The following is a 26,147-nucleotide window of genomic DNA, read 5'->3' as shown; positions in this document are numbered from 1 at the left end:
GTGTCCACAAGCTCAAACAGTCACACTCCAAACTCCACTATGGCCAAGACCAAAGAGCTGTCAAAGGACACCAGAAAAAAAATTGTAGACCTGCACCAGGCTGGGAAGAGTGAATCTGCAATAGGTAAGCAGCTTGGTTTGAAGAAATCAACTGTGGGAGCAATTATTAGGAAATGGAAGCCATACAAGACCACTGATAATCTCCCTCGATCTGGGGCTCCATGCAAGATCTCACCCCGTGGGGTCAAAATGATCACAAGAACGGTGAGCAAAAATCCCAGAACCACACGGGGGGACCTAGTGAATGACCTGCAGAGAGCTGGGACCAAAGTAACAAAGCCTACCATCAGTAACACACTACACCACCAGGGACTCAAATCCTGCAGTGCCAGACGTGTCCCCCTGCTTAAGCCAGTACATGTCCAGGCCCGTCTGAAGTTTGCTAGAGAGCATTTGGATGATCCAGAAGAAGATTGGGAGAATGTCATATGGTCAGATGAAACCAAAATAGAACTTTTTGGTTAAAACTCAACTCGTCGTGTTTGGAGGACAAAGAATGCTGAGTTGCATCCAAAGAACACCATACCTACTGTGAAGCATGGGGGTGGAAAATCATGCTTTGGGGCTGTTTTTCTGCAAAGGGACCAGGACGACTGAACCGTGTAAAGGAAAGAATGAGTGGGGCCATGTATCGTGAGATTTTGAGTGAAAACCTCCTTCCATCAGCAAGGGCATTGAAGATGAAACGTGGCTGGGTCTTTCAGCATGACAATGATCCCAAACACACCGCCCGGGCAACGAAGGAGTGGCTTCGTAAGAAGCATTTCAAGGTCTTGGAGTGGCCTAGCCAGTCTCCAGATCTCAACCCCATAGAAAATCTTTGGAGGGAGTTGAAAGTCCGTGTTGCCCAGCAACAGCCCCAAAACATCACTGCTCTAGAGGAGATCTGCATGGAGGAATGGGCCAAAATACCAGCAACAGTGTTTGAAAACCTTGTGAAGACTTACAGAAAACGTTTGACCTCTGTCATTGCCAACAAAGGGTATATAACAAAGTATTGAGATAAACTTTTGTTATTGACCAAATACTTATTTTCCACCATAATTTGCAAATAAATTCATTAAAAATCATACAATGTGATTTTCTGTATTTTTTTTCTCATTTTGTCTGTCATAGTTGAAGTGTACCTATGATGAAAATGACAGGCCTCTCTCATCTTTTTAAGTGGGAGAACTTGCACAATTGGTGGCTGACTAAATACTTTTTTGCCCCACTGTATATATGTATATGTATATATATGTATGTATATATATATGTGTGTTTATATGTAGTAGCTACCGAATGTCATTTTTGGTGAGTTTGGACATTTTACAATGAGAGCCACTGTGCAAGTTTTGATGCATGCTTGTCTGAAGGACTGTCTGTGTGGAGTCTTGAGTCGCTAGGGCAACGGGCCTGCCTGCTCTGATCTGAGAAGAGGGGCAGACAACGGAGAGGAGAAAAAATGCAAGGAATTCAGGATAGATAGCAGTGGCAGCAGTACAGATAATGCATCCACAGTTAAAGGTTAACTAAAATTACATCCAAATTGCTTCTCAAATACTGCCGAAAGCTAACACTATATGATGCCTTGTCTCCTTATTAATTTAGCCACTTACTTAGCTAACTAGCAAGTTAAACCATATACACAGCTTCCACTTTCTCCCATTGTGCTATTTACAAACAAATGTGACTGGCTCAACTTTTCTGGGGAACTATGGTAAGCTTCATAATGTAAAATAATGTGACAGGTGAAATGAAGAACGCAATCTGCTTTCTCCTAATGTATTGCACAAGTTGACTGCAGATATGTACTTAAAAATAAGCTACAAATATTCACAAATCTATTGTAAAACTTCTAAATAGTTTCAACAGTATTGACGATATTGAAAAACCATCCCGTGGCTGTTTCAAATACCAGGGCATAATGTATATACAGTATACCACCCACGCCTAGTGTATATAGCAGGGAGGGGCAACTGCCAGCCTGCAGCCCCCATTTTGAAGGCCCGGAGATCAATTTCCAAAACAAAGAAAAAATACATATATATTTTTTTGCGTGGGAGGAACTCAGTCAGGGTCTCAATTTACTGTTGAGAGTTAGAATATTCGAATACACACGGTGCAATTTCAAAATTAGGTTTTTCTCCTGTTATGTCAGTCACTGACAGTCACTCAATTACCCCATGTCAGCAAAAATGGTTTTAATGGTAAGTTATCTAAACTTGTAGTAATCATGGTCAAATTACCGACCGGGGGACCACATTGATTTTGTTAGTCACTCTTACTCAGATATCATAAAAACCTGCCAACATTTCTCTCCACCTCATGGAAAAATGTGTAGAATTGCAGCAAACTTAACATTTTTATTTAAGTCCCATGAAAAAAATGATTGATTGCAGTAAATGCACTCTAAAACAAAAATGTTTCTCTCCACTGTCAAGAGGGGGGCCACTAAATTGTTTTGCTTGCAAGGTGTGGGTATGGATGTGGGTACGCAGACCTGCGAGCCACTGCAGCCCCTCATGATGAGTTCAGATTTTTTTGTGGCCCCCACACCCATCAAAGTTGCCTATCCCAGATCTACAGAATAAAACATGTAATGCTCTTGTTGAAGCTATACTGTATGTGGGTTTAAATACTATATTCATACTACACAGTACTGTGTTGGTTTAGAGCGTCTTGTTACATCCCTTTCATACTGTATGGTGGGGTCAGTAGCTCTCACAGAGAGCACATTCAGAGACTGTTAAGTTGGATCAATTGGCCTTCACACACACACAAGCACAAACGCACGCACACACACATGCACACACACACAAACACACAGGGAGACACGCACACACATAAATGCGCACGCACGCACACACACATATTCACACATACCGCATTATGCAGTCTACTGTTGAAAGCTTGCATTCATGCAACATGTTCACATGTAGGTGCTCTTCCACAATGACCCTTGTTGGAAAGAGTCAGACCCTCAGCACAGGTTTTGTCTGTCTGTCTGTCTGTCTGTCTGTCTGTCTGTCTGTCTGTCTGTCTGTCTGTCTGTCTGTCTGTCTCTAAGGGTGGGTGTGGATTGTGAAGTGTGTAGAAATATAATGATACAGAACTCTGCATTAGCATTTAACGCAGTATGTATAACCAGATGTTGTTATACTGTATTCAACACATGTATATAACACATCTGCCATGGTGATCCTCAATAAGGCACTAAAAATTGTCAAAGACTCCAGCCACCCTAGTCATAGACTGTTCTCTCTGCTACCGCACGGCAAGCGGTACCGGAGCGCCATGTCTAGGTCCAAAAGGCTTCTTAACAGCTTCTACCCTCAAGCCATAAGACTCCAGAACAGGTAATCAAATGGCTACCCGGACTAATTCTATTGACCCCCCCATCCACCCACACCATTTCAACACTGCTGCTACTCTGTTCATTATCTATATATTATCTATGTTTATTATCATAGTCACTTTAACTCTACCTACATGTACATATTACCTCAACTAACCTGTGCCCCAGCACATTGAGTCTGTACCAGTTCCCCCTGTATATAGCCTTGCTACCTTTTTATTTTACTGTTGCTCTTTAATTATTAGTTATTTTTATATTTTCTTTTTTTCTTTTCTTTTTTTTTTTTACTTCAGTTTATTTTAGTTAATGCTTTCTTTACACTTATTTTTTTTTAAACTGCATTGTTGGTTATGGGCTTGTAAATAAGCATTTCACTGTTATGTCTACACCTGTTGTATTCGGTGCATGTGACAAATAAAATGTATTTTGATTCAACAGAACTGTTACATCGTCTCAGGAAGGTTACATCGTCTCAGGAACCCAGAACAAAAATCTTGCGTAATTGTGTCAGATGCTCGATTAAGTCCTAGGAGGAGATAACGAGACTAGCAAGGTCTCCACCGCCCTAAATGGAAACTCTGAGACAAATCATTGGACAAATGTCCTCTCCCCTTACAAAATTCGAAAGATGCGAACACCTGTAAAATTGTTATTTGTTACGAAAAAAATCTGTGCACCGGAACAAAGTTCCTTGTTAGTCGTCGCATCCCACAGTCTGTTGACAGACGCTGCGATACCATCCTAAATTACGTGTGTTTGTCCAAAAAAGATTAGACTAGAGGGTACAATATTTGGCCACTGAGTCAGAGAGCAGTCTGTTATTAAGGGAGTTGTGAACTGTGTAGTTGCGCCGATCGCATGGAGTTCTTGTCCATTCTCTGTGGTTGATGAACCAAACATTTTTAGGAATCTTCATGAATAGATAATGTTAGTTAGTGGTTTTGATTGTAGCAATAGACTTTCAAATATTGACTCCTAGGTGAGTCATTTCAACTGGCCCATAGAGTTCTCTCTCCACTAGAGGTACCCATTGAACTATCCCACTAAATCCACTCAATGTGACATCAACAGGGGATACTGTACAGCAACAGGAGATACTATACCGTATGTTGAAAATGTTCAAAAATGTAATCGATCAATTGCAATTAAATCCCAACATTCTGGACTGCTGTTCAAATGTAGCTTTAAGGATGCCATAGCTCAAATGTATTTACTAAATGTGTTTCTAGTTTAAGTGGCCATAATTTTACTGAAGCTCTACATACTGTTATAGTGTAAAAGCTTTCGATAAGGCATCAATGACATGAGCAGAGCAGATATGAGGCAAGCTGTGACTCTAATAGCCAACTGTCAGTCAAGCTGTCTCAGTAAAAGCGTGAAGACATGATGTATTCATAGTACATGTACATGCAGCTTGTCTTCAGAGTGAGCAGAGGCCAGATTGGTCACTCCACAAAAAGAATGTCTTTTGCATCCCTTTGATATTTTAAGTAGACATTTTGCACCAATATTGCATTTTAAAAGTCTTTTTTCATATGAATAAAGACTTGCTAAAGTGCCAAAATTCAGCATTTTGACATCAACCTTGTGTCATTTTTAGGAAGATTTGACCCCACTTAATCCCCAAATTTCTACACGTTTCATCATTATTGTTAAACCCAAGTTTTTTTTTTTTGCTTTGACAAAGTCATTTCTGAAGATTAATATTTATTTAATGTGATTAGTGATTAATTTACATCTGTCCCTCATTTTAAGGTCAATCCTGTTACGTAAACTGAACTCTAAAATAAAAATAAACATTGAACATCTGATGGTCAAAAATCATAGTGTAAAAGCAGGTGAGCTGGTTATACTCTTTGACCATTTTCTAGTGTTTAGTGTTGGAAAACTGAGCGGGTCAAGCATAACACATCAACCCTGTTACCCAAAGATAGACAGGCTACAACTGTTTTAACAATCAACTGTGTTTGTGAAGCTTGCGTTCAAGTGCTACTCCCTGTAGCCAAGCTTCCATTCCCCCCTGTCACAAGGGGATTTATGGCTGATGTAGCCCTTTCCTGCTGTCAATGACCAAAAGTGCTCTCTTTTGGTCATTGACTGCATATGAGTCTCAGCTGTGCCTCTGACAGTCAACCGTCGGTCAAGCTGTCTCAGTAAAAACGTGAAGAGATGATGTATCCATAGTACATGTAGCTTGTCTACAGTGAGCAGAGGATAGGGCATAAACTACTTTCATGTTTGTATTCCTGGCTTTGACTCCTCTCTTCTCGGTCTATAGCTATTGTGTGTTCACGCACAGTATGTATGATCAGTAGGTACTGTATGTCTCTGTGTGCACTGAACCCTTTCCCTGAACCCTCTCTATCTCATCTATTCTGTTGTGTGAATGTATGCTCAGTAGCTCCTTGAACCCTTTCCACCCAAATCTAAACCCCATGTTTTGTGTGTGTGTACTTGATTATACTGTGACTCCAATCCAGTTTTAACCTTCTATTGTGCACATATGTGAAGTATGTTCAGTAAGTCTACGTCCCTGACCCAGCAGCAGCAGATTGGTTAGTTGATTCACTGTGCTGTGGTGTTTCCTGGCAACCAGCTGTTCTCTCCTTTCTATTTTCCCCCCTTTTCATACTCTCCAATGATAGGCAGCTGTTAATGGACAGCCAATCATTGTGAAGTGTAGCCAATCTATTCAGGAATGTGGCCTTCATAATAACAATTGAAGGTACTGCAGATGTTGATCTCGATTGTTGGTTTAACTATAATGTTGAATTGGTTTCTGATAGAGGTGATATCTTTGAACAACTTGGCATCTTCTCAAACTCTGTTCTAGTGTTGGGCGACGTTCAGATTTCCATACCTTCATAGCGTGCCTGTGCCATCCCGTGGTATACAGCATTACCGGTAGTGCGCACAAGGGGCCTTTTTCTTTTTACGTAAAAAAGGCAAAAAAACATCACTTACCAGAATTCTAACAAGTACTAAAGAATCCCCATAGCTGATGCTAGGTAAATGCGAACGAGCGCATGCAAACATTTACTAGTAAGACAGACAACCCAGCTCATGCAAGTATCTTAAAATGCATTTTGCGGCATACATAAAACAAATACTAGACAGCAGTGATCTTAATCCAGGAGGAGATTGTCTGTGCTGCTGTTAGCGACCAAGAAGCTTGATCTTTCAAGCTAACTTTAGCCACTTAGCTAGCTAACGTTAGCAAGTTAGCAAAACCCAGCTGGACATAAATTATGGCACACCTTACATAGTTAGTTAATTTAATAGTTATAAGATATATAACTGGCTAACATTACTAGTGAATTTCATGCAATGTAACTTGATCACCTCACTTAAATTGCGCTGCAGGAGTGACTCAGCTCACAAATCTCCAGTTTTGTTCGTTATGCTTCTTTGTAAAAAACACACGTGACTGGCTCAAACAACTGTTTTGGGAAGCTAGTACCGGTAAACTTCATCATGAAAATAATCTAAGAGGTGAAATTATGAACGTAATCTGCTTTATCTATTGTCGGTGCACAAGTTGACTGCAGGTATTTTTTTTTAACTACAAATATTCACATTTATAAAAAACCTATATTGACGGTATTGGAAAATCATAAAGGTTTTTTCAAAATACCCCGGGATATAATATATACTGTACGGTATACCTCCCAACCCTACTCTATACACATACACTATGTGGTTGGCAGGTTGCCACACCAGTGAAAATAAGTCAGTGTCCTAATGTGTATGGACAGAGACAATCAGCCTGTTGATATAGGGGATGTATAGGACCCTTGTTTAACCATAACTACAAGAATGTCTGAACAATAAAAGGCAATCACTAGTGAATATCCTGTCCTTGTTTTTGTGTCACTCTTATTCTTTGTTTATAATCCCCTGATGTTGACTGTCTATTCTAAACAGAACTGCCTGTCTGCTCCTCTCTCGTCTCCTCTTGATTAGATCAGACCCTGCAGCACCATGCTTCCTTAGAACCAATTCTGCCACAGAATGAAAGTGTTGCAAAGCAATTACCAATTCCAATTCCTCTACGTTCAATCTGTGTCACGTACAGTACCTCAGGCTCCCTCTGATTTCAGTTAACAACCAAGCATCGAGATTTAGTTTCATGTTTTTAAATAGCTATCTGTTTGTCAGGTTATTACCATTCCATAGACATTTGCTTAACATGTGTGGTGTTTTTGTTGGATATATAGACGGGTTAGCTGATAACGGCACGAAAACGATGCGTGTGCTTCAATGTGGCAGAAGTCTGTGTGTGTTGTGATTCTGGATGGACAGATAGTTAGCAACAATGACAAGATGCTGCCATGGGGAAATCGTAAGTGGCTCGTTTCAGCTAGTTTTATCTTGTTCTTGATACCATGTCTTGTTTTGAGGTGTTTTGACTGATGTCACGTCTAGGCTAATATGGCAACAACAATTATTTTTTTTTTTTAATATGGTATACATGTTGTCAACAATCTAAGCCAACCTTGTCTGTTTTGCCCCATAGTTGCGCACCCATTGGTTTTGTTGCTAAACAACCAAACCACCTATACAGTTAATTGAACCCATTTTGATCTAATGGAGAGACAACGCATTACAATTTGTTGTTACTATAGCAGCATGTGACGTGTCATCTATGGGACATCGTAGTAGTCTGTGGCTTGAGGTTGATGCATAGTGCTCTGGAGTAGATCAATTAAGCATACACAAGTTCTGGATGAGAGCACTTTCATTGTGGAGATTCACTCTACAGTTATTCATTGTTCAACACACACTGAGTCCAGGAAAGACAGGCTGCGTGTGTAAAGCTAGTACAAGACTTTACAGTTGAAAGTGTTACTCCACTTCACATACTGCCATACTGAAAATCCTCATAGCACCACAGGGCTAACAGAGCTATCACAATCACATGCTAAAAGCAGAATTGGGGCGACAGGTAGTCTAGCGGTGAGAGCGTTGGGCCAGTAACCAAAAGGTTGTTGGTTCAATTACCAAAGCCGACAAGGTGAAAAATTGGTTGATGTGCCATTGAGCAAGGCACTTAACCCTAATTTACTCCAGGGGTGCTGTACTACTATAGCTGGCCCTGTAAAACAACATATTTCACTGCAGCTATCTGGTGTTTGTTTTTTCATGGGGGGGGGGAGTTCTGGTGCCTTTTTGCCTTTTTTCTGCCTCTGCCTTTCTGCCTTTTTTCCATGACACAGATTGAAATACGGTGAGAGCTAAATGCAGAGCTACTGAGTAGTGCACCGTTTCCTTTCACTCTTGTCAGGGCAAGGAGAGGAACACCAGACCAGCCAACATACCTGGGTTTAAAGACTATTTGAAAAAAATTCAAATATTGTGTCTGTGTTCGATTGAGCTTGCCTGACTTAATGGACTAATACAATAGTCCTAAAATGACAAACTGGCACTCCAGGCAAGGTAGCACAAATGCTTTAAGTATTTGAAATATTTTGAAAGGTATTTGAACCCAGGTCTGGCAGAAAGTCAACAGATATAGAATAAAAGTAACCTGCTCTGCACTGACTGTGGGCTCTGGGCCCTGTCTGTCTGTCAGATACAGGGAGGAAAGATGTTGCACACACGCACGCACAGATAAACACACACACGCACAGTTGGATTTAGGAATAATTCAGCTCTACTAGACCGATAGTTAGGAATAGGCCTGATGCACCTGTAGTGGAAACACAGTAAAGGAATATTTCACTAGGGCCCTTAGAAGCACATGATCAATGGCTTGACATGCTTTTATTACTTACTGGAGTGGATGTTATTGTACATTATATTCTATAATTTGTTTGAAAGCTAATGACTGATTGTGCCTCAGAGTCCTTAGTGTTTTGTAATAAATGAAACGTAGCAAGCAGGCCAGCATGCACACAATATTTGGGTGACTCCTCACTCGTATGATAGTTATTTAGTTTAGTGTGCCCCTATCCTGCAGTAAATGACCAAAATGGCCCTTTTTGTCTCATGGGTAGAATGTTATTAATATTTTTCAGAATAAAGATTGTTTTTAAAAAAAACAGACAAAAATCCAGTTTTGTTATAGTTCAGTCTTCTGTGATGTATATAAAGTGTAATATTGGGATGCAAACTCAAAATTGAATACATTTCAACTCTATATCTGACATGGTACAGTTGTCTTTTTTTGGACAGGTTTTCAAGAAATATCAAGAAAGCTGTAATTTGGGATTTATTTGGATCCTCAAACAAGCCCTAAAGGATATGTTTTGCGCTTAAGAATGGGAGAATGGAAAAAGCATGGTAAAGCAATCCATAATGGCATCCAAATATAGCCCTGTATTCCATGCACCACAGCCAACACCAATATTGGGCTGGCTCAGGCCCAATGCTGACCAGTGACTGAGATTTGACTTGGTTATGGGTTGCTAACATCAGTAATAATTATAATGACATTTAATATAAAGAAATACATAATTATAATATATGCAATTTAGCAGACGCTTTTATCCAAAGTGACTTACAGTCATGCATGCATTCATTTTTATGTATGGGTGTCCCCAGCGGGAATCGGTGCAAGTGCCATGCTCTACCGACTGTGCCACGTTTGTTTTACGTCCTGAACATACCCAGTACCCAAGGTTCACTATTGATTTGGCTCTGACTGGTAGGGTACCCTATTTACAGCTACTCTAGTTGTTTGTTGGTTTGTCTTCTTCTGTTCCTAAGATTAATTCTAAACTCTCAGGTGAAACACATCTGAGCTGAGGTGAACCTTCAAGGTAAACCCTTTACAGTCATGATACTGTTTGTAGCGCCCTTTCAACATTACGTTGACTTCAACCTCTTCACCCTCTTTATGTTGTCTCTCCACGCTGTATTGTATTTCACCTCTGTCACAGTTTTTATTTTATTTTTATTTCACCTTTATTTAACCAGGTAAGCTAGTTGAGAACAAGTTCTCATTTACAACTGCGACCTGGCCAAGATAAAGCATAGCAGTGTGAACAGACAACAACACAGAGTTACACATGGAGTAAACAATAAACAAGTCAATAACACAGTAGGGGGAAAAAATGAGTCTATATACATTGTGTGCAAAAGACATGAGGAGGTAGGCAATAAATAGGCCATAGGAGCGAATAATTACAATTTAGCAGATTAACACTGGAGTGATAAATCATCAGATGATCATGTGCAAGTAGAGATACTGGTGTGCAAAAGAGCAGAAAAGTAAATAAATAAAAACAGTAAGGGGATGAAGTAGGTAAATTGGGTGGGCTGTTTACAGATGGACTATGTACAGTGAACTAGATAAGTGTAGAACATTGTTATAATAGAAAAATTGTGTCTTCAACATAATATTACAGCTTAAATAGTGAACATTTATGGAGAGTTTCACTGCTTTCAGAACCAATCATGTTTAGCTTTTCAAGTTTAGAAGAGTTGCGTAAGTCATTGTGGTGCCAGTACATATTTTCCACTCTTTGATGTCAAGCGCTGAAGTGAGTTTCTTAGTTCCTTCCCTCCCGGACAACAGGCAGTTGTGTTGAAAGACCCAAAGCAACCTAACCCAATGCCATTTCAAAGGAACAATAGTCTCTCATGGCAGACTGTTAACATGTAAAATCATATAGCTAGCTAGGGCATGCAAAGTTTGATTCTGCATTCCAAGATTATGTGAACACTTGTTGCATCTTGTTAAGTTTTGTCACGTGATATCGTGTCAGGTCAGGTATAGCCTGGAATATGTTCTGTCTGTTACAGCTTGATATAACCTGCGAAATAGTGTCAGTTGTTGTGACTATTAGGCCTATTAGAGTAGTACAGTATCTCTCTCTAACATCTGCCTCCTTTTTTTTGAAACAGCTTTCCTCTTCTCCCTGCTTTCATCAAGTGTTTCCTCATGCTGAAGACATGATTAGATCCAAGCTGACAGGAAAATGGCTTGGTAGTGCTTGAATAGCAGGGTCGGGGAGTAACGGATTACATGTAATCTGTTACATGTAAGGGATTACAAAAACCGGTAACTAATTCGTTACGTTACCAGCAAAAATATTGTAATCAGATTACAGATACTTTTGAAAAACTAGATTACTTCAAGGATTACATTTAAATTCAGAAAGGATGTTTGCAAAAAAAATCTTTGACACTTCTCTGTTGTCTCAATGACATTCAAATCAGCTTTGAAAAAAGGTGCAAGTTTAAGATTGTTCCACCTGAGCAAGTCTGACCACAAGACAGAGACCACTATAATGACACACGAAAAGTGTTTAATGGACCGCAGGAAAAGAGCAGGAATAGGCTTTTGAAGGCTACAGTCCAAGATATATCTTCCAATGGTGGGACTGCTGTCAGCATCCAAGGATTATCCAATTTGAATTTACGCTTGGAAGTAAGGATGACAGAAGTGATGTAGTCTACGGTTATAAGGATATAACTTATTATTGATATCTACATAGCGCATTTATGTGAATCACGCTGCTGCTCTCTCATTTGGCTATTTGCGCCTTACAGATTGTGGTTGTCGTGGATGGCAGTTCACAAATCTAAATGTGTATTTGAACCCAATAATGGTTGAATTAAAGAAGTTTAAGCTGCCTATCAATCATTGTTTTTGAAACCAGTGGACAGCCAGTGAAAATATGCTCTTGCAACCGCTGCATAGTGCGGATCCCAGCCTATGGAATAAAAGTGTGGCTTTTATATTTCTCAATCTAATTCATGCTGAAACAAAATATATATCTATAGGTCTAATGTACACATGCTCAAACTTGCACACTTTTGATAGGCATTAAGGGGCAATCTGTAGTTGCTAGATCCATTTTTGGACGTATAAATGATATTTATATACAGTTGAAGTCGGAAGTTTACATACACCTTAGCCAAATAGATTTAAACTCAGTTTTTCACAATTGCTGACATTTAATCCTAGTATAAATTCCCAGTCTTAGGTCAGTTAGGATCAACACTTTATTTAAAGAATGTGAAATGTCAGAATAATAGTAGAGAGAATGATTTATTTCAGCTTAAATTTCTTTCATCATATTCCCAGTGGGTCAGAAGTCAACCTACACTCATTTAGTATTTGGTAGCATCGCCTTTAAATTGTTTAACTTGCGTCCCCCTTTTTCCTCCAAACATAACGATGGTCATTATGGCCAAACAGTTCTATTTTTATTTCATCAGACCAGAGGACATTTCTCCAAAAGGTACGATCTTTGTCTCCATGTGCAGTTGCAAACCGTAGTCTGGCTTTTTTATGGCGGTTTTGGAGCAGTGGCTTCTTCCTTGCTGAGTGGCCTTTCAGGTTATGTCGATATAGGACTCGTTTTACTGTGGATATAGATACTTTGTGCCTGTTTCCTCCAGCATCTTCACAAGGTACTTTACTGTTGTTCTGGGATTGATTTGCACTTTTCGCACCAAAGTACGTTCATCTCTAGGAGACAGAACGCGTCTCCTTCCTGAGCGGTATGATGGCTGCGTGGTCCCATGGTGTTTATACTTGCGTACAATTGTTTGTACAGATGAACGTGGTACCTTCAGGCATTTGGAAATTGCTCCCAAGGATGAACCAGACTTGTGGAGGTCCACATTTTTTTTATGAGGTCTTGGCTAATTTCTTTTGATTCTCACATGATGTCAAGCAAAGAGGCACTGAGTTTGAAGGTAGTCCTTGAAATACATCCACAGGTACACCTCCAATTGACTCAAATGATGTTAATTAGCCCATCAGAAGCTTCTAAAGCCATGAGATCATTTTCTCGAATGTTCCAAGCTGTTTAAAGGCACTGTAAACTTTATGTATGTAAACTTCTGACCCACTGGAATTGTGATACAGTGACTTATAAGTGAAATAATCTGTCTCTAAACAATTGTTGGAAAATGTACTTGTGTCATGCACAAAGTAGATGTCCTAACCAACTTGGCAAAACTATAGTTTGTTAACAATACATTTGAGAAATGGTTGAAAAGGGAGTTTTAATGACTCCAACCTAAGTGTATGTAAACTTCCTACTTCAACTGTAAAAGTTTGGACACAGCTACTCATTCAAGGGTTTTTCTTTATTTTTACTATTTTCTACATTGTAGAATAATAGTGAAGACATGAAAACTATGAAATAACACATATGGAATGATGTAGTAACCAAAAAAGTGTTAAACAAATCAAAACATATTTTATATTTGAGATTATTCAAAGTAGCCACCCTTTGCCTTGATGACAGCTTTGCACACTCTTGGCATTCTCTCAACCAGCTTCATGAGGTAGTCACCTGGAATGCATTTCTATTATCAGGTGTGCCTTGTTGAATGTTAATTTCTGGAATTTCTTTCATTCTTAATGCATTTGAGCCAAACAGTTGTGTTGTGACAATTTAGTATACAGAAGATAGCCCTATTTGGTAAAAGACCAAGCCCATATTATGGCAAGAACAGCTCAAATAAGCAAAGAGATATCGACAGTCTATCATTTAAGACATGAAGGTCAGGCAATGCAGAACATTTCAAGAACTTTGAATGTTTCTTCAAGTACAGTTGCAAAAACCATCAAGCACTGTGATGAAACTGGGTCTCATGAGGACCGCCACAGGAAAGGAAGACACAGAGTTACCTCTGCTGCAGAGGATAAATTCATTCGAGTTAACTGCACCTCAGATTGCAGCCCAAATAAATGCTTCACAGAGTTCAAGTAAGACACATCTCAACATCAACTGTTCAGAGAAGACTGCGTGAATCAGGCCTTCATGGTCGAATTGCTGCCAAGAAACCACTACTAAAGGACACCAATAAGAAGGAGAGACTTGCTTGTGCCAAGAAACTTGAGCAATGAACATTAGACCGGTGCAAATCTGGTCTGATGAGTCCAAATTGGAGATTTTCGTTTCCAACCGCTGTGTCTTTGTGAGATGCAGAGTAGGTAAATGGATGATCTCCACATGTGTGGTTCCCACCGTGAAGCATGGAAGAGGAGGTGTGGGGGTGCTTTGCTGGTGACACTGTTATGATTTACTTAGAATTCGAAGCACACTTAACCAGCATGGCTAACCACAGGATTCTACAGCGATACGCCATCCCATCTGGTTTGCGCTTAGTGGGACTATCATTTGTTTTTCAACAGGACAATGACCCAACACACATCCAGGCTATGTTAGGGCTATAAGACCAAGAAGGAGGATGATGGAGTGCTGCATCAGATGACCTGGCCTCCACAATCACCCAACCTCAACCCAAATGATAAGGTTTGGAATGAGTTGGACCGCAGAGTGAAGACAAAGCAGCCAACAAGTGTTCAACATATGTGGGAACTCCTTCAAGACTGTTGGAGAAGCATTCCAGGTGAAGCTGGTTGAGAGAATGCCAAGAGTGTGCAAAGCTGTCATCAAGGCAAAGGGGGTATACTTCGAAGAATCTAAAATATTTTTGGGTTACCATATAATTTCATAGGTGTTATTTCATAGTTTTGAGGTCTTCACTATTATTCTACAATGTAGAAAATAGTAAAAATAAAGAAAAACCTTGAATGAGTAGATATGTCCAAACTTTTGACTGGTACTGTATATCCATTGTTTCTTGAGAACCAACCATGAGAACCAAACATATAAGCTTGTTTTTCTCCAATGTTTGTAAATATTATAAATGTAAACTAACACTGTATAGCCTCATAACATGGTTAAAACAATAATTCTGAGAGTGGTTACATTTCTCCAGGCCCATCCCTCATCTTTTTACCAAAACAGGGGCAGGGAGCCGTTTTGTTATTGTTTCATTTGTGGATTTGCCCTTTAAACAGCTGCATATTATCAAGACATCAAAGTGTGACCAACAAAAAGGTAAACCATTGGCATTTAGCAAATGCAGGTTATGGCATACATTTTTCACATGTAAATTGCACTTTTCAGTGAATAGTACTATACTTTATGCTACTTCAGTGCTCAAAGCATGCCATTCCATGAGCGCAGCATTTATTTTTCATCTCGAATCAACGAGCCCAATCAGTCCTCCATGACAACAAAATCCTAAACAACAGAGTAGGGCTGGCTAATAAGTCCTTAGTTTTGGGGTTATGCTCAGGTAAAACAATACTTCCATATTTAATTGTATTATTATATGTAGTATAAAGCAATGGGTTAGAAGAAGCCTACATAACCAACCCATAAAGTAAAATGTAACATCCATGTATGGCCAGTTATGTATTTTTGTCTTCTTCTAATGCCTCTTAAGGGGAAAGTAATCTAAAAGTAACAGAATGTAATCAGATTACGTTACTGAGTTTGGGTATTCCAAAAGTTACGTTACTGATTTACAATTTTGGACAGGTAACTGTTTTAAAGCGCACCCACTCATTAGAACACCTCGATATGTGTGGGAAATAGTGTTGATTTACCGACTGAGGAATTGTGACAAAATACGTGTTGTTTATGGCCGTGTTGTTTTCAATTTGTAGTGTAAAGTTGATTCACTTGAATGACTTAAATTTTTTGGCATAATCATTTTGGTTTGGCAAGCTCATTTTGAATAGTCAAAATAATATAATCAATCAGTATTTGAGTGACAGACTAGTTGGAACTTGTCTGATTTTGTGCACTACAATGTATTTGTCAATGAGGGTATTTTCCTGAAGTTGAGACTTCTTGTTGGACTGTTGCTTGCTTTTACCCCAAAACCCACATTTCTCTCTCTGTGTGTGTGTGTGTGTGTGTGTGTGTGTGTGTGTGTGTGTGTGTGTGTGTGTGTGTGTGTGTGTGTGTGTGTGTGTGTGTGTGTGTGTATGTGTGTGTGTGTGTGTATGTGTGTGTGTGTGTGTGTGTGTGTGTGTGTGTGTGTGTGTGTGTGTTTGTGTCTGTGTCTGTGTCTGTGTCTGTGTCTGTGTGTGTGTGTGTGTGTGTGTGTGTGTGTGTGTGTCAGGGTTGCCTTCCATCACATGATAGTGTTTGAGTGTTTGTTTCCACCTCCAGGAGGAATGGCATTCCCAGAGTCCCAAATGGCACCATATTCCCTATAGTGCACTACATTTGACCAGGGACCATAGGGCTTTGATCAAATGTATTGCACTATGTAGGGAATAGGGTGCCATTTGGAAACATCCCCACTGTTGGTGATGTTTATCATCAGTTTCCTCCAGCTGGGTTGGGGTGAGAAAGCGTGCCTCAACTTCACATACAGTAAGTTAAACAACCATATCTTCTGTTGATTAAAGCACCGCAGGGCCTCCCGCCGCTCTGTGGTCCCCCCTACACACACACATACATACGGACACACACACTCCAAACTCCCTTACTCTACTCTACTCTACTTTCCTCTACTGTACTTTACGCTACTTTACTATACTTTACGCTACTTTACTTTACGCTATTTTACTTGACTGTACTGTACTTTACGCTACTTTACTCTACTGTACTCTACACTACTTTATTCTACTGTACTTTACACTACTCTACTGTACTTTACTCTGTATTGCACCATCCACACATCATCCTGGCAAAATAAAAGATATTGTGATTTAATGACCACGTCTTGATGTTTAGCCAGCCCCTCTGACCAGCCTCTATCCATCTTCATTAATTTCTATACAGAACATTTGCTTAACAACTTGTTTTAAAAAATCTGCTCACACGGGACACCTTGAAGTTGAGGCAGCGGACCCCAAAACATTCTGTATGTGATGAAGTTCGGTGATAAGGGGGCTGCTGCAGGGTTCTAAATCTCTCGATGGACAGGAGAGATTGTTTGTACTCACACACACACCCACACACACCCACACACACACACACACACTCACACACACACACACACACACACACACACACACACACACACACACACACACACACACACACACACACACACACACACACACACACACACACACACACACACACACACACGAGTCCAGAGGTATCTGTTTGGGATTGTTTGTGGTTATGTTGGATACTTTTGGGTTCTTTTGATGACCTGTTTGTGGTTGTTTGGGATTGTTCCCCTGGCTCTCTACTCCTCTCTGTCTGAGACTAGGAGAGCAACACTGTGATGTGTCCTCTATGGCCTTTCTCATTGGTCTGTTAGAGAGAGCATAGAAAGGGAGTAGAGAAAGGGAAAGAGAGAGGAGAGCGAGAGAGAGGGAGAGGGCAGGACCATGGACTAGGGGGACTAGCAGGGACCAGGCAGGACCAGTTGTCTCAGAGCAGCACAGTGCAACGTGAGGAGAGGAGCAGCTGGGGACAGCCCAGCCTCACACAGAGCTCCCTGCTCCTATCCCCAACCCAGCCCAGCCTGGGCTCACACTTTAAATGGAAGAGTATGTCACGATCAAGAGGAAGCTTCTCCACAGACCCGTCTTCAGGTAAGACAGAAAGAGCAACTGTCCGTCCCCAGGAAACTACTACTAATAGGTCACTACCTACTGTACCTGCCTCTCTTCTGCTTCTCTTTCCTGTGCTGCTCTTGTTGAGGGTGAAGGCTCATATCAATCTACAAGTGTGGTTGGTCTACCTACCTGCCTCTCTCCCTATCCTGCCTGTCTTCTCTGTCTTGCTCCTGCTCCTGCTCCTGTGGAGTGTGAAGGATCATAATAAAGGCTGTTTCACCTGCCTACTCTTTCTGCCTGATGATCCGGACTGTGTCAGTTCCGTTGGTATAACTACACTAGCTATGTTGTTGCAGTAATCATAGTCCTACCTCATGGCTGGATTATAATTCCCAGAGCTCTCTCTCACTGTTATAGCACACTCTCCAATATCTGTGTGTGTGTGTGTGTGTGTGTGTGTTCTAAGGAGTAGGAAGTGGAGTGTACTAACTACTCCTGTCTGTCTCTGTTGTGGTTCGACGGTCATTAAAAGCAGAACATTGTGGCATGGTTCATTGGCCCTGACGGTTATTAGACGCAGGTTGCTAATAGCTTCTTAGCATGTAAAACAGGAGGGAGGGAGGGAGGGAGGAAAGGAGGGAGGGAAGGAGAGAGGGCTGGTAAAGAAATGCAGCGGTGTAACAGGTCCCTCTCTCTGCTCTGCTCTTACAGAGTTAGTTAGGGCACATCAATATTTAGCAGCTACTTCGCTTCATGAACTGCTGTTTTAAAGATGTTTTAAAGCACTTGTTTCTCAGGGGTAGGAAGTGTTCTCACATTGTTCAGAATTAATCTGCGCTGAGTCTGACATAGTCTGACAAAATGAAAGCACGTGTTTCTCTGGACTATGAGGGGAGGCGTTGTCACATTGTTCAGGATGGATGCCTCTGCTCTGTCAGTCAGGACTGGGTTTGGAAAAAGCTGTCATTTCCCAAGTCACCTCTATGAATAGATTCCACCATGGAAATGAATATAGACTGTAATCTGAGTGGTATTGTTTTGATGTTTCTTCTTCTCCTTGATCTACTGCGGGCGGTCCAGCAGGGTCCTGTGGGGGTGTCCAGTCCTAGTTTGAGAACATCAGTAATTTCCCAAATACTTCTACGTCATGGTCATAATCAAAGTGTATCTGGGTGGTGTTTCTTGGATTGTTGAGTCCTGAGCCCATACTGAACTAGTGACCCCATAAGATCGAGGGGGACTCTTTTCCTTAAGTTTTGTGGGGCCTGTGGGTTGCTGTGGGGTCTTGTGGAGTACTGGGGTCCCCTGGAGTCCTGTGGGGTCTTGTGGGTCTCATGGAGTCCTGTGGGGTCTTGTGGGTCCTGTGGGGTCTTGTGGGGTTGTCATGTTCCTTAGTCAACCTATGGTGCTCTAATCCTCCGCTAGCCCCCCGAAACCTTTCCAGGCTTTGATACTGCTGGGAAGACTGTCTGCATGGGAAGACTTGTTTTCTGACTGATACACACATGCACACACACATACACACACACACATATACGCACACATGTTCACACACACACTCTCTTTGAATCAAGCCATGTCTCTGGACTGTAAATGAGGCACACTATCTTATGTTTACAGTATTACAACTGAAAAAGAAAAGGAGATGCGCAGACTCTAGGAGCTCAGATACAATAATTGAATAACCATCGTTTCGACAGACAAGCTGTCTTCATCAGGGTATAATGACAAACACTGCGGGTCACTAGTTCATATATTTTGAAAGGACACACAGGTGTCTGTAATCATGGCTGGGAGTGGCTTGATTTACAGATATAAATAGAACATATAAAAAGCATGAATGGATAACCTACGATCATAGATACAATTTGGCTACATAGGCCTATAAACATTTACAATGAATAGGAAAAGCACAATAATCACAAGAATGGCTTCAGATCAAATTCTACGTTGAGACTGAAGTGAGCAAGGGTCTGTAAATTAAAGATCCAGGCAGCCTCTCGTTTTAACAATAAATTGTCATGGTCACCCCCTCTCCTAGACGATGCTGAAATAGCGAAGGGACAAAATAGAGTGGTTTGCTTCCAAAAAGTGGACCACAACTGGGTATGTCGGGTTATTGCACCTGATGGTGCTACGATGCTCAGAGATCCTTACTTTTAATTCGCGCTTCGTTTTACCCACATACTTTTTACCACAAGGACAAGTTATAAGATAAATAACTGCCTTAGTGGAGCACATGATAACACCTTTTGATTTGGATCTGTTTCCCTGTTTGAGGGTGTTTGAAGGATCTACATTTGTAGGTGCCTTTGCATTGAGCACAGCCATTACACTTGTAGTTTCCATCCGGTAGAGGCGCAAATAGACCTTGTGTGGTGGTATTTTGGTGTGGTAAATCAGAGTTTACCAATTGATCTCTGAGATTTCTGCCAAGTGAGTATAGTACAGTATAACAACTGACATCCCAGGCTGCACTTCAATTCCCAGTGGATAGACAGAAAGAGTAGAGGGACTAGAGGGGCAACATGACATCTGTACTGGATCATCATGGCTGAATATGTGTATCCCAAATGGCACCCTATTCGCTATATAATGCACTAACTTTGACCAGAGACCATAAAAGTAGTGCACTATAAAGGGAGTAGGGTGCCATTTGGGACGTGACCCAGATGAATAAATAACATGATGTTTACTGTGAGACGAGAGGGACCAAACAAACATGTTGGTCAGGATATACACATACACACACACACACACACACACACACACACACACACACACACACACACACACACACACACACACACACACACACACACACACACACACACACACACACACACACACACACACACACACACACACACACACACACACACACACCAAACAGCGGTGACCCTTTGTGACTGCATCCTGGGACTAAAGGGGTGTAGGGTTCAGAGCTACAGAAAACAGTCCACGAGATCGACACTATCTCAAACACCAAGGTAGATAAGCTTGACCAAGATCATATTAAAACTATTTTCTCAGCACAATTCACAAAATTAGAGAAAACAATAGAGTATTGTTTTTTGGCAGGTCTTCAAATCACCCTTTGCTGCAAAACTGTAAAACAACATTGATAATTTTATTGAATTAAGTTTGTTATTAGTTCCTTAATTTATTCAGGGACAGAGCTGAGACTGATATCATTCTTTGGAGATTTGAAAGACGAAGAGCGAATAGTTTCCCCTCTGTGGTTAGAAACGTTCAGTTCAGGCTCCACTTGAGATGATCATGGTTTATGCCTGTACTAAACCTAGCACACACGAAGCACATTTTGCTCTGCTATTGTATAACAGAAAACAGCTGTCTGGTTTCCCCTTGTCGTCAGGCCTTGTGTATCATCTGGGTTGGAAATAAAGTACCAAAGTATATAACAACGCCAACTTCTGACCTACTTCTGCAGCCAGCTGTAACTTCTTGTGAGTCTCGGCTGTGGCTGTGGAATTGCGAGCCAAATATGATCTACATAAATGTACTTCCCTGTCCATCGCAAATGGCTACAGTCTGACCATCACAGTTAGGAGATCTGTGTGTGTGTGTGTGTGTGTGTGTGTGTGTGTGTGTGTGTGTGTGTGTGTGTGTGTGTGTGTGTGTGTGTGTGTGTGTGTGTGTGTGTGTGTGTGTGTGTGTGTGTGTGTGTCTGGTGTTATGATATAATTCACCTCAGCTGTCAGGAAAACGTCTAGCAAACAGTTAAATGACCTCTCTCCATCTCCATCAAAGATGACTACAGAGGGTTTTGAGCCGAGAGAGAGAGGCCTCTGACTTTCCCCAGAGAGAGCATTATCTGTTTTTCATATGGCCGTTTGTGTGTGTGTCAACTCTGAAACCACTGACCCCATGGCCTGCTCTTCGACTTACAGTACAGCCAGCACCCCTCAGAATAGTCATCTGCTATAATGGGATTATGGGGAACTGCTGTTTGTGTGTGTGGGTGTTTGACGTGCCAGGATTTACAGTGTACTTTGCAGTAGGTTATCCTTCATGTAATGAGAGTTTATGGAGTCTTAGCCCTCCCATTACATATAGAACAAAACAGAACAGGAGGTTGATAACACAGAGGTGAGGGAGGGCTGGAGGGAGGAGGAGGGGGAGGGCTGGAGGGAGGGGGAGAACAGGATGATAACAGAGAGATGAGGGAGTCTGATTTATCATGTATCACCCAGGAGACTGGTGTAATTAACCTCTAGTCACACCGACTGAACTAAGATGTCACCATACACCAGAGGTGGAACCAGGGATGGTGAGACTATGGAACCTCTGTTGGCCCTGTGAGAAATTGAAATCTCTGTTGACTTGTAGGATGAGATGTCCAACAGAGATACTGTTCAGAGTGTAGGACTTTGTCTCTGTCTGTTGTGCCAAACTAGGAATAGAACAGACGTGAGATCCATTTAGGGACCACCCAAGAGGCCAGTTTACAATTCAGAATAAACCAGAAGCGTGTTATATGGGTTATATTATCTAAAATGAAGTTATGAAAAATGTGGCAAGCCAGAGAAAATACCCTTTTGTTTAGTTATAACTGCCTGGTCTCATTAGAATGTCAAAATAGTGACATTTAACTATTCTAGCTATATGTCACATAATAGATGCTCCCTCCTCCCTCCATCGCCTCTGACCGTTCTACCTCCATTCTCCTGCCTCCATTCTCCTGCCTTAACCCCCATACTTTTTGATATTGTTCAAATTGTTATATCTAATCTTATTAACTTAAATGTGTTTATTGTATGTGTAGCCTATGTGTTACTGTAATTCAGTCTTTTAGTTGCCAAAGTAGCCAACAAGGTGAAAATATTGTCGGTGTGACCTTGAGCAAGGCACTTAACCCTAATTTACTCCAGGGGTGCTGTACTACTATGGCTGACCCTGTAAAACAACACATTTCACTGCAGCTATCTGGTGTATGTGACAATTAATTTCCTTTAACTTTTTTTTTACACATGAAATAAACCATTATCCTCAAACTGACATATTACTTATCATAACATACTAGTTAGCCTATATGTCACATAGCGTGGATAGGGTTAGAGACAGGTTAATGGTAAGGGTTATGGTTAGGGTCTGCAACATTTGTCTGCAACATACATCGGATGTAAATTGCTTTTTGTCGGCTTGTTTTAAACCCCGTTCCTGTGAACATGTTTGAGTTGAACAGTCCCTGTTTCAGTTAGAGAGTCTGTCTGTCCCTATACTGAAATCTATAGGGCTGTCAAACATACCACTACCAACACCAGATTTCTTTTGTCGGCAAGGTTTTACCAGAGATCCTGTGAACATGTTTGAGTTGGAGAGACCCAGTGTCAGTTAGGAGGCCTGCAGGTCTGTAGAAAGCAGAAAGTAGGCCCAGGCTCAGACCAGTGTTAACACAACACAACAAGGCCCTGTCCTCACCAAGTGTGTTTATAGGCCAGTGAATGACCGTTTTTTAAAAGCTTGAGCATCTGAATTGGAAAGTCACCAAGAGCGCTGGAACCACTCACTTGTCAGAATGATGGAGCCTTGAATGGTAAGCCGGTTGTAAAACTCACCAGCTTACATCGGAGTTTGGTTTGTTTCCCATACAAAGTGTTATTTAAAATGAAATAATTGTACAGCAAAAACATTCCAAAGTATAATGTACTGTAGGTCGTTTGGATTTCATGGATCAACACATTAAATTACACATTAACAAAATTTCTGTTTTGGTAATAGCCTGTATCATACAGGGATGTTATTTTTATTGCCATCAATAGATCCCCTCTGTGAGTCCATGTTGTTGACAATCTGAAAGCATGGGAATTAGTTTATTGAGGAGCCATTAAAGACAACCACCCAAACACAGTGACAGTATCCCAAATGACCCCATAAAGTAGTGCACTAAATAGGGAATAGGGTGCCATTTGGATTTCTTAGCAACATGAAAAGCATTCTCGTTTAGCCTCTGTGTTCCTGGGGCACCACCAGGGTACAGATCTGTTTATTTGTTGAAATAAATGATGCACAAAACCAGTCTAGTTCACAGTCAGACAACATACTGCAGAGAGTCTGGACTTTTTCTGGACTTTTTCTTTTTTCATACATGAAATGTAGTAGCAATCATCCACCGCTGTTTCTTGGAAATGGGTCGTTATCGGGTCATAAAGTAGTCCTGTGGGTGCCATCTTCAGGGGTGAGGAATGATGGATCAGTCTGTCTGAGAGGTTGGCAGAGCAGGCGGCAGAGAGGAGCAGGGCAGGGTGCCCAAACTCTATTCCAGCCCTGTCACTGTGCCTTCTGGGGCCCCAGTCTGGGCCCTGGTGACGGCATCAGCCCCTTCCAAGGAGGAGGACACAGTTAACTCATGGGAAAATGCTCTCTGTAGGTCTGACATGTCCCGTTGGATGCAGCTCAAATCAGACATCCCCCTATGTCTTTGTTTGTACTTCTTGGAGGCCCAGCTCAGAAAGAAGTTCCTGAAGGCGATACAGTTTCACATAAGGCCTATTTTAATCTGACCCTGGCAAATTGTTAACTTTATTCATTTTCATTCTTTAAAAACCTCACACAGGTCCCTAAGGGTCCTCTTACAGTATGTACTGTAGTCTATATAGTTATATGACGAATATACTCAAAATATTTCATAGTCACAGTAAGAGGATAATATATGTCAACACATGGAGTTAGTTTCTCATTATATTGAGCTCTGAGTTGAAATCCTGGACAGCAAAGATAAGGCTATGGTTGTGTACCAAATGGAACCCTATTCCCTTTACAGTGCACTACTTTTGACCAGTGCCATAGGACTGTGGTCAAATGTTGTGCACTGCGTAGGGAATAGGGTGTAATTTGGGATGCATCCTGCAGCTGTAGGATCTTAATTTGATCCAGTTTGCTACAGCAGGAAAATAATCATGCAGCAACAGGAAATGTGAATTATTATGTGCATTTTAATTGATGGGCATTTTTTGTAGGGGTTGATACATTTTACATGTTAGGGCAAATCAAATCTGACATTTTAAAGTGGAAATTACAAACTTTAGAAGCCTTTTTAAACCTTGAATATACTACAAGTTTGCATTTCCTGCTGTACAGGAAAATTCTCATCAACAAAATAGTTCCTACATATTGGTACTGTACAACATCATCTGAGAGTTGTCCAGATGTCTTAGGTTTTCTACTTGACCAAAATGTCAAACAAAGATTCCAAGAGCTCATGTGAACTCTGATAAGCAACCCAGTTGTTGAGAAAGATATGGCACGTGCTTATACAACTGAACTTGTTGTAACATGTTTGACCTGTCTTTAGTCCCTTTACCATTGTAAAGTCCATGTTTTTTCTATTTCTTAAGAAATATCTCAATACTGCTACCTTTGTGGCTGTTTCAACTATTAATATACTGCCACTTTATTCAGAATCTTTTATCATATGCTAACCTATACTGAAACATACTGAAATCACATGAAAAGTAGTTTTCGCTTGCTTCCAAAGACAAGGTTGTGTTATTGTGACCCAGATAGATCCACCAATCAGGGCCACTATTTATATTTATCTGCTGTGTGATTGGTCTAATCCGGGGTGTGTGAGATGGAAGACATCAGGCCAGTGCTGTGGGGAGTGACAGAGGAAAAGGTCATATGATTGATAAACCTACGGCTGAAAACACTGTGGGGGAATAGCCCTGTTGTTATTCCCCCACCCACTACACATGAACTATTCCCATGGTTTCAGTGGTTTCAAACTGTAGTCTAAACGCTGTGTCTGTGACAATATTCACAAAGAGTTTCAGAGTAGGTGTGCTGATCTAGGATCAGTTTAGCCTTTTAGATCATAGTACATATGATTATATAGACAGGGGGGACCTGCCCTAGCACTCCTACTCTGAGACACTTTTTGAAATCAGACCCTGGTCTGTGGAAACCTGTTGCTACTGAATGTGTGATAAGTGAGTTGGAGAGACAGTTGTTTTGAGGGACTGTTGCCAACTCTCACCCTGGCTGCATCTCACTCTCATCCAAAGTGCACCAGATACTATATCAGGCTAAATGCAACAGTAGATGTAATATCACAGGCAGTTGACAATGTGGAAGAGATGTGGAAGAGTGGAAGAGTCTTCAACTCTTCCAATGTGGAAGAGTCTTCAGCTTGATTATGCAAGGCAAATGTTTACTTTCTGCATTCTCATTAGAGTCATGTATTGAAATATTTTGATATTACAGACCACTATTAGGTGCAACAGGTGTCACTATTTACGGTCACGTCAATGTAGGCTGAGTTCACCATGTTTGAGCCGCTCCTAGGTGTTTGTCTTGTTGTAGCTTACAGAACAAGCTAATGCTGGGGGTGACAGTTTGCCAGTAGTAGTCAGTCAGATTTTCAATTAACACTGAGCACAATATAATACACAGGAGGCTGGTGAGGGGAGGACGGATCATAATAATGTTGGAATGGAGTGA

At 41.0% G+C, this 26,147-nt stretch overlaps 1 protein-coding gene across 3 annotated transcripts in view; it reads left to right on the top strand.

Annotated features, from left to right (window-relative positions):
* The window catches only part of LOC129820891 (dual specificity calcium/calmodulin-dependent 3',5'-cyclic nucleotide phosphodiesterase 1A-like), a 66,114-nt gene that overhangs the window by 16,236 nt on the left and 23,731 nt on the right, over nucleotides 1-26,147 (top strand). The window contains exon 3 of one of the 3 annotated variants that reach the window (XM_055877971.1): nucleotides 3,345-3,398. The exons of 1 other annotated variant lie outside the window; for it this stretch is intronic. In XM_055877971.1, the coding sequence (XP_055733946.1) occupies nucleotides 3,345-3,398 (54 nt within the window). Of the gene's footprint in view, nucleotides 1-3,344; nucleotides 3,399-17,602; nucleotides 17,721-26,147 lie in introns of those variants that run through there. One more of the 3 variants, XM_055877973.1, reaches the window with a different exon arrangement.

Source organism: Salvelinus fontinalis, chromosome 23, assembly GCF_029448725.1.
Source record: "Salvelinus fontinalis isolate EN_2023a chromosome 23, ASM2944872v1, whole genome shotgun sequence".
Lineage (NCBI taxonomy): Eukaryota > Metazoa > Chordata > Actinopteri > Salmoniformes > Salmonidae > Salvelinus > Salvelinus fontinalis.
Note: the sequence above shows the minus strand (reverse complement) of the source record. Positions and strands in the feature narration are given on the sequence as shown.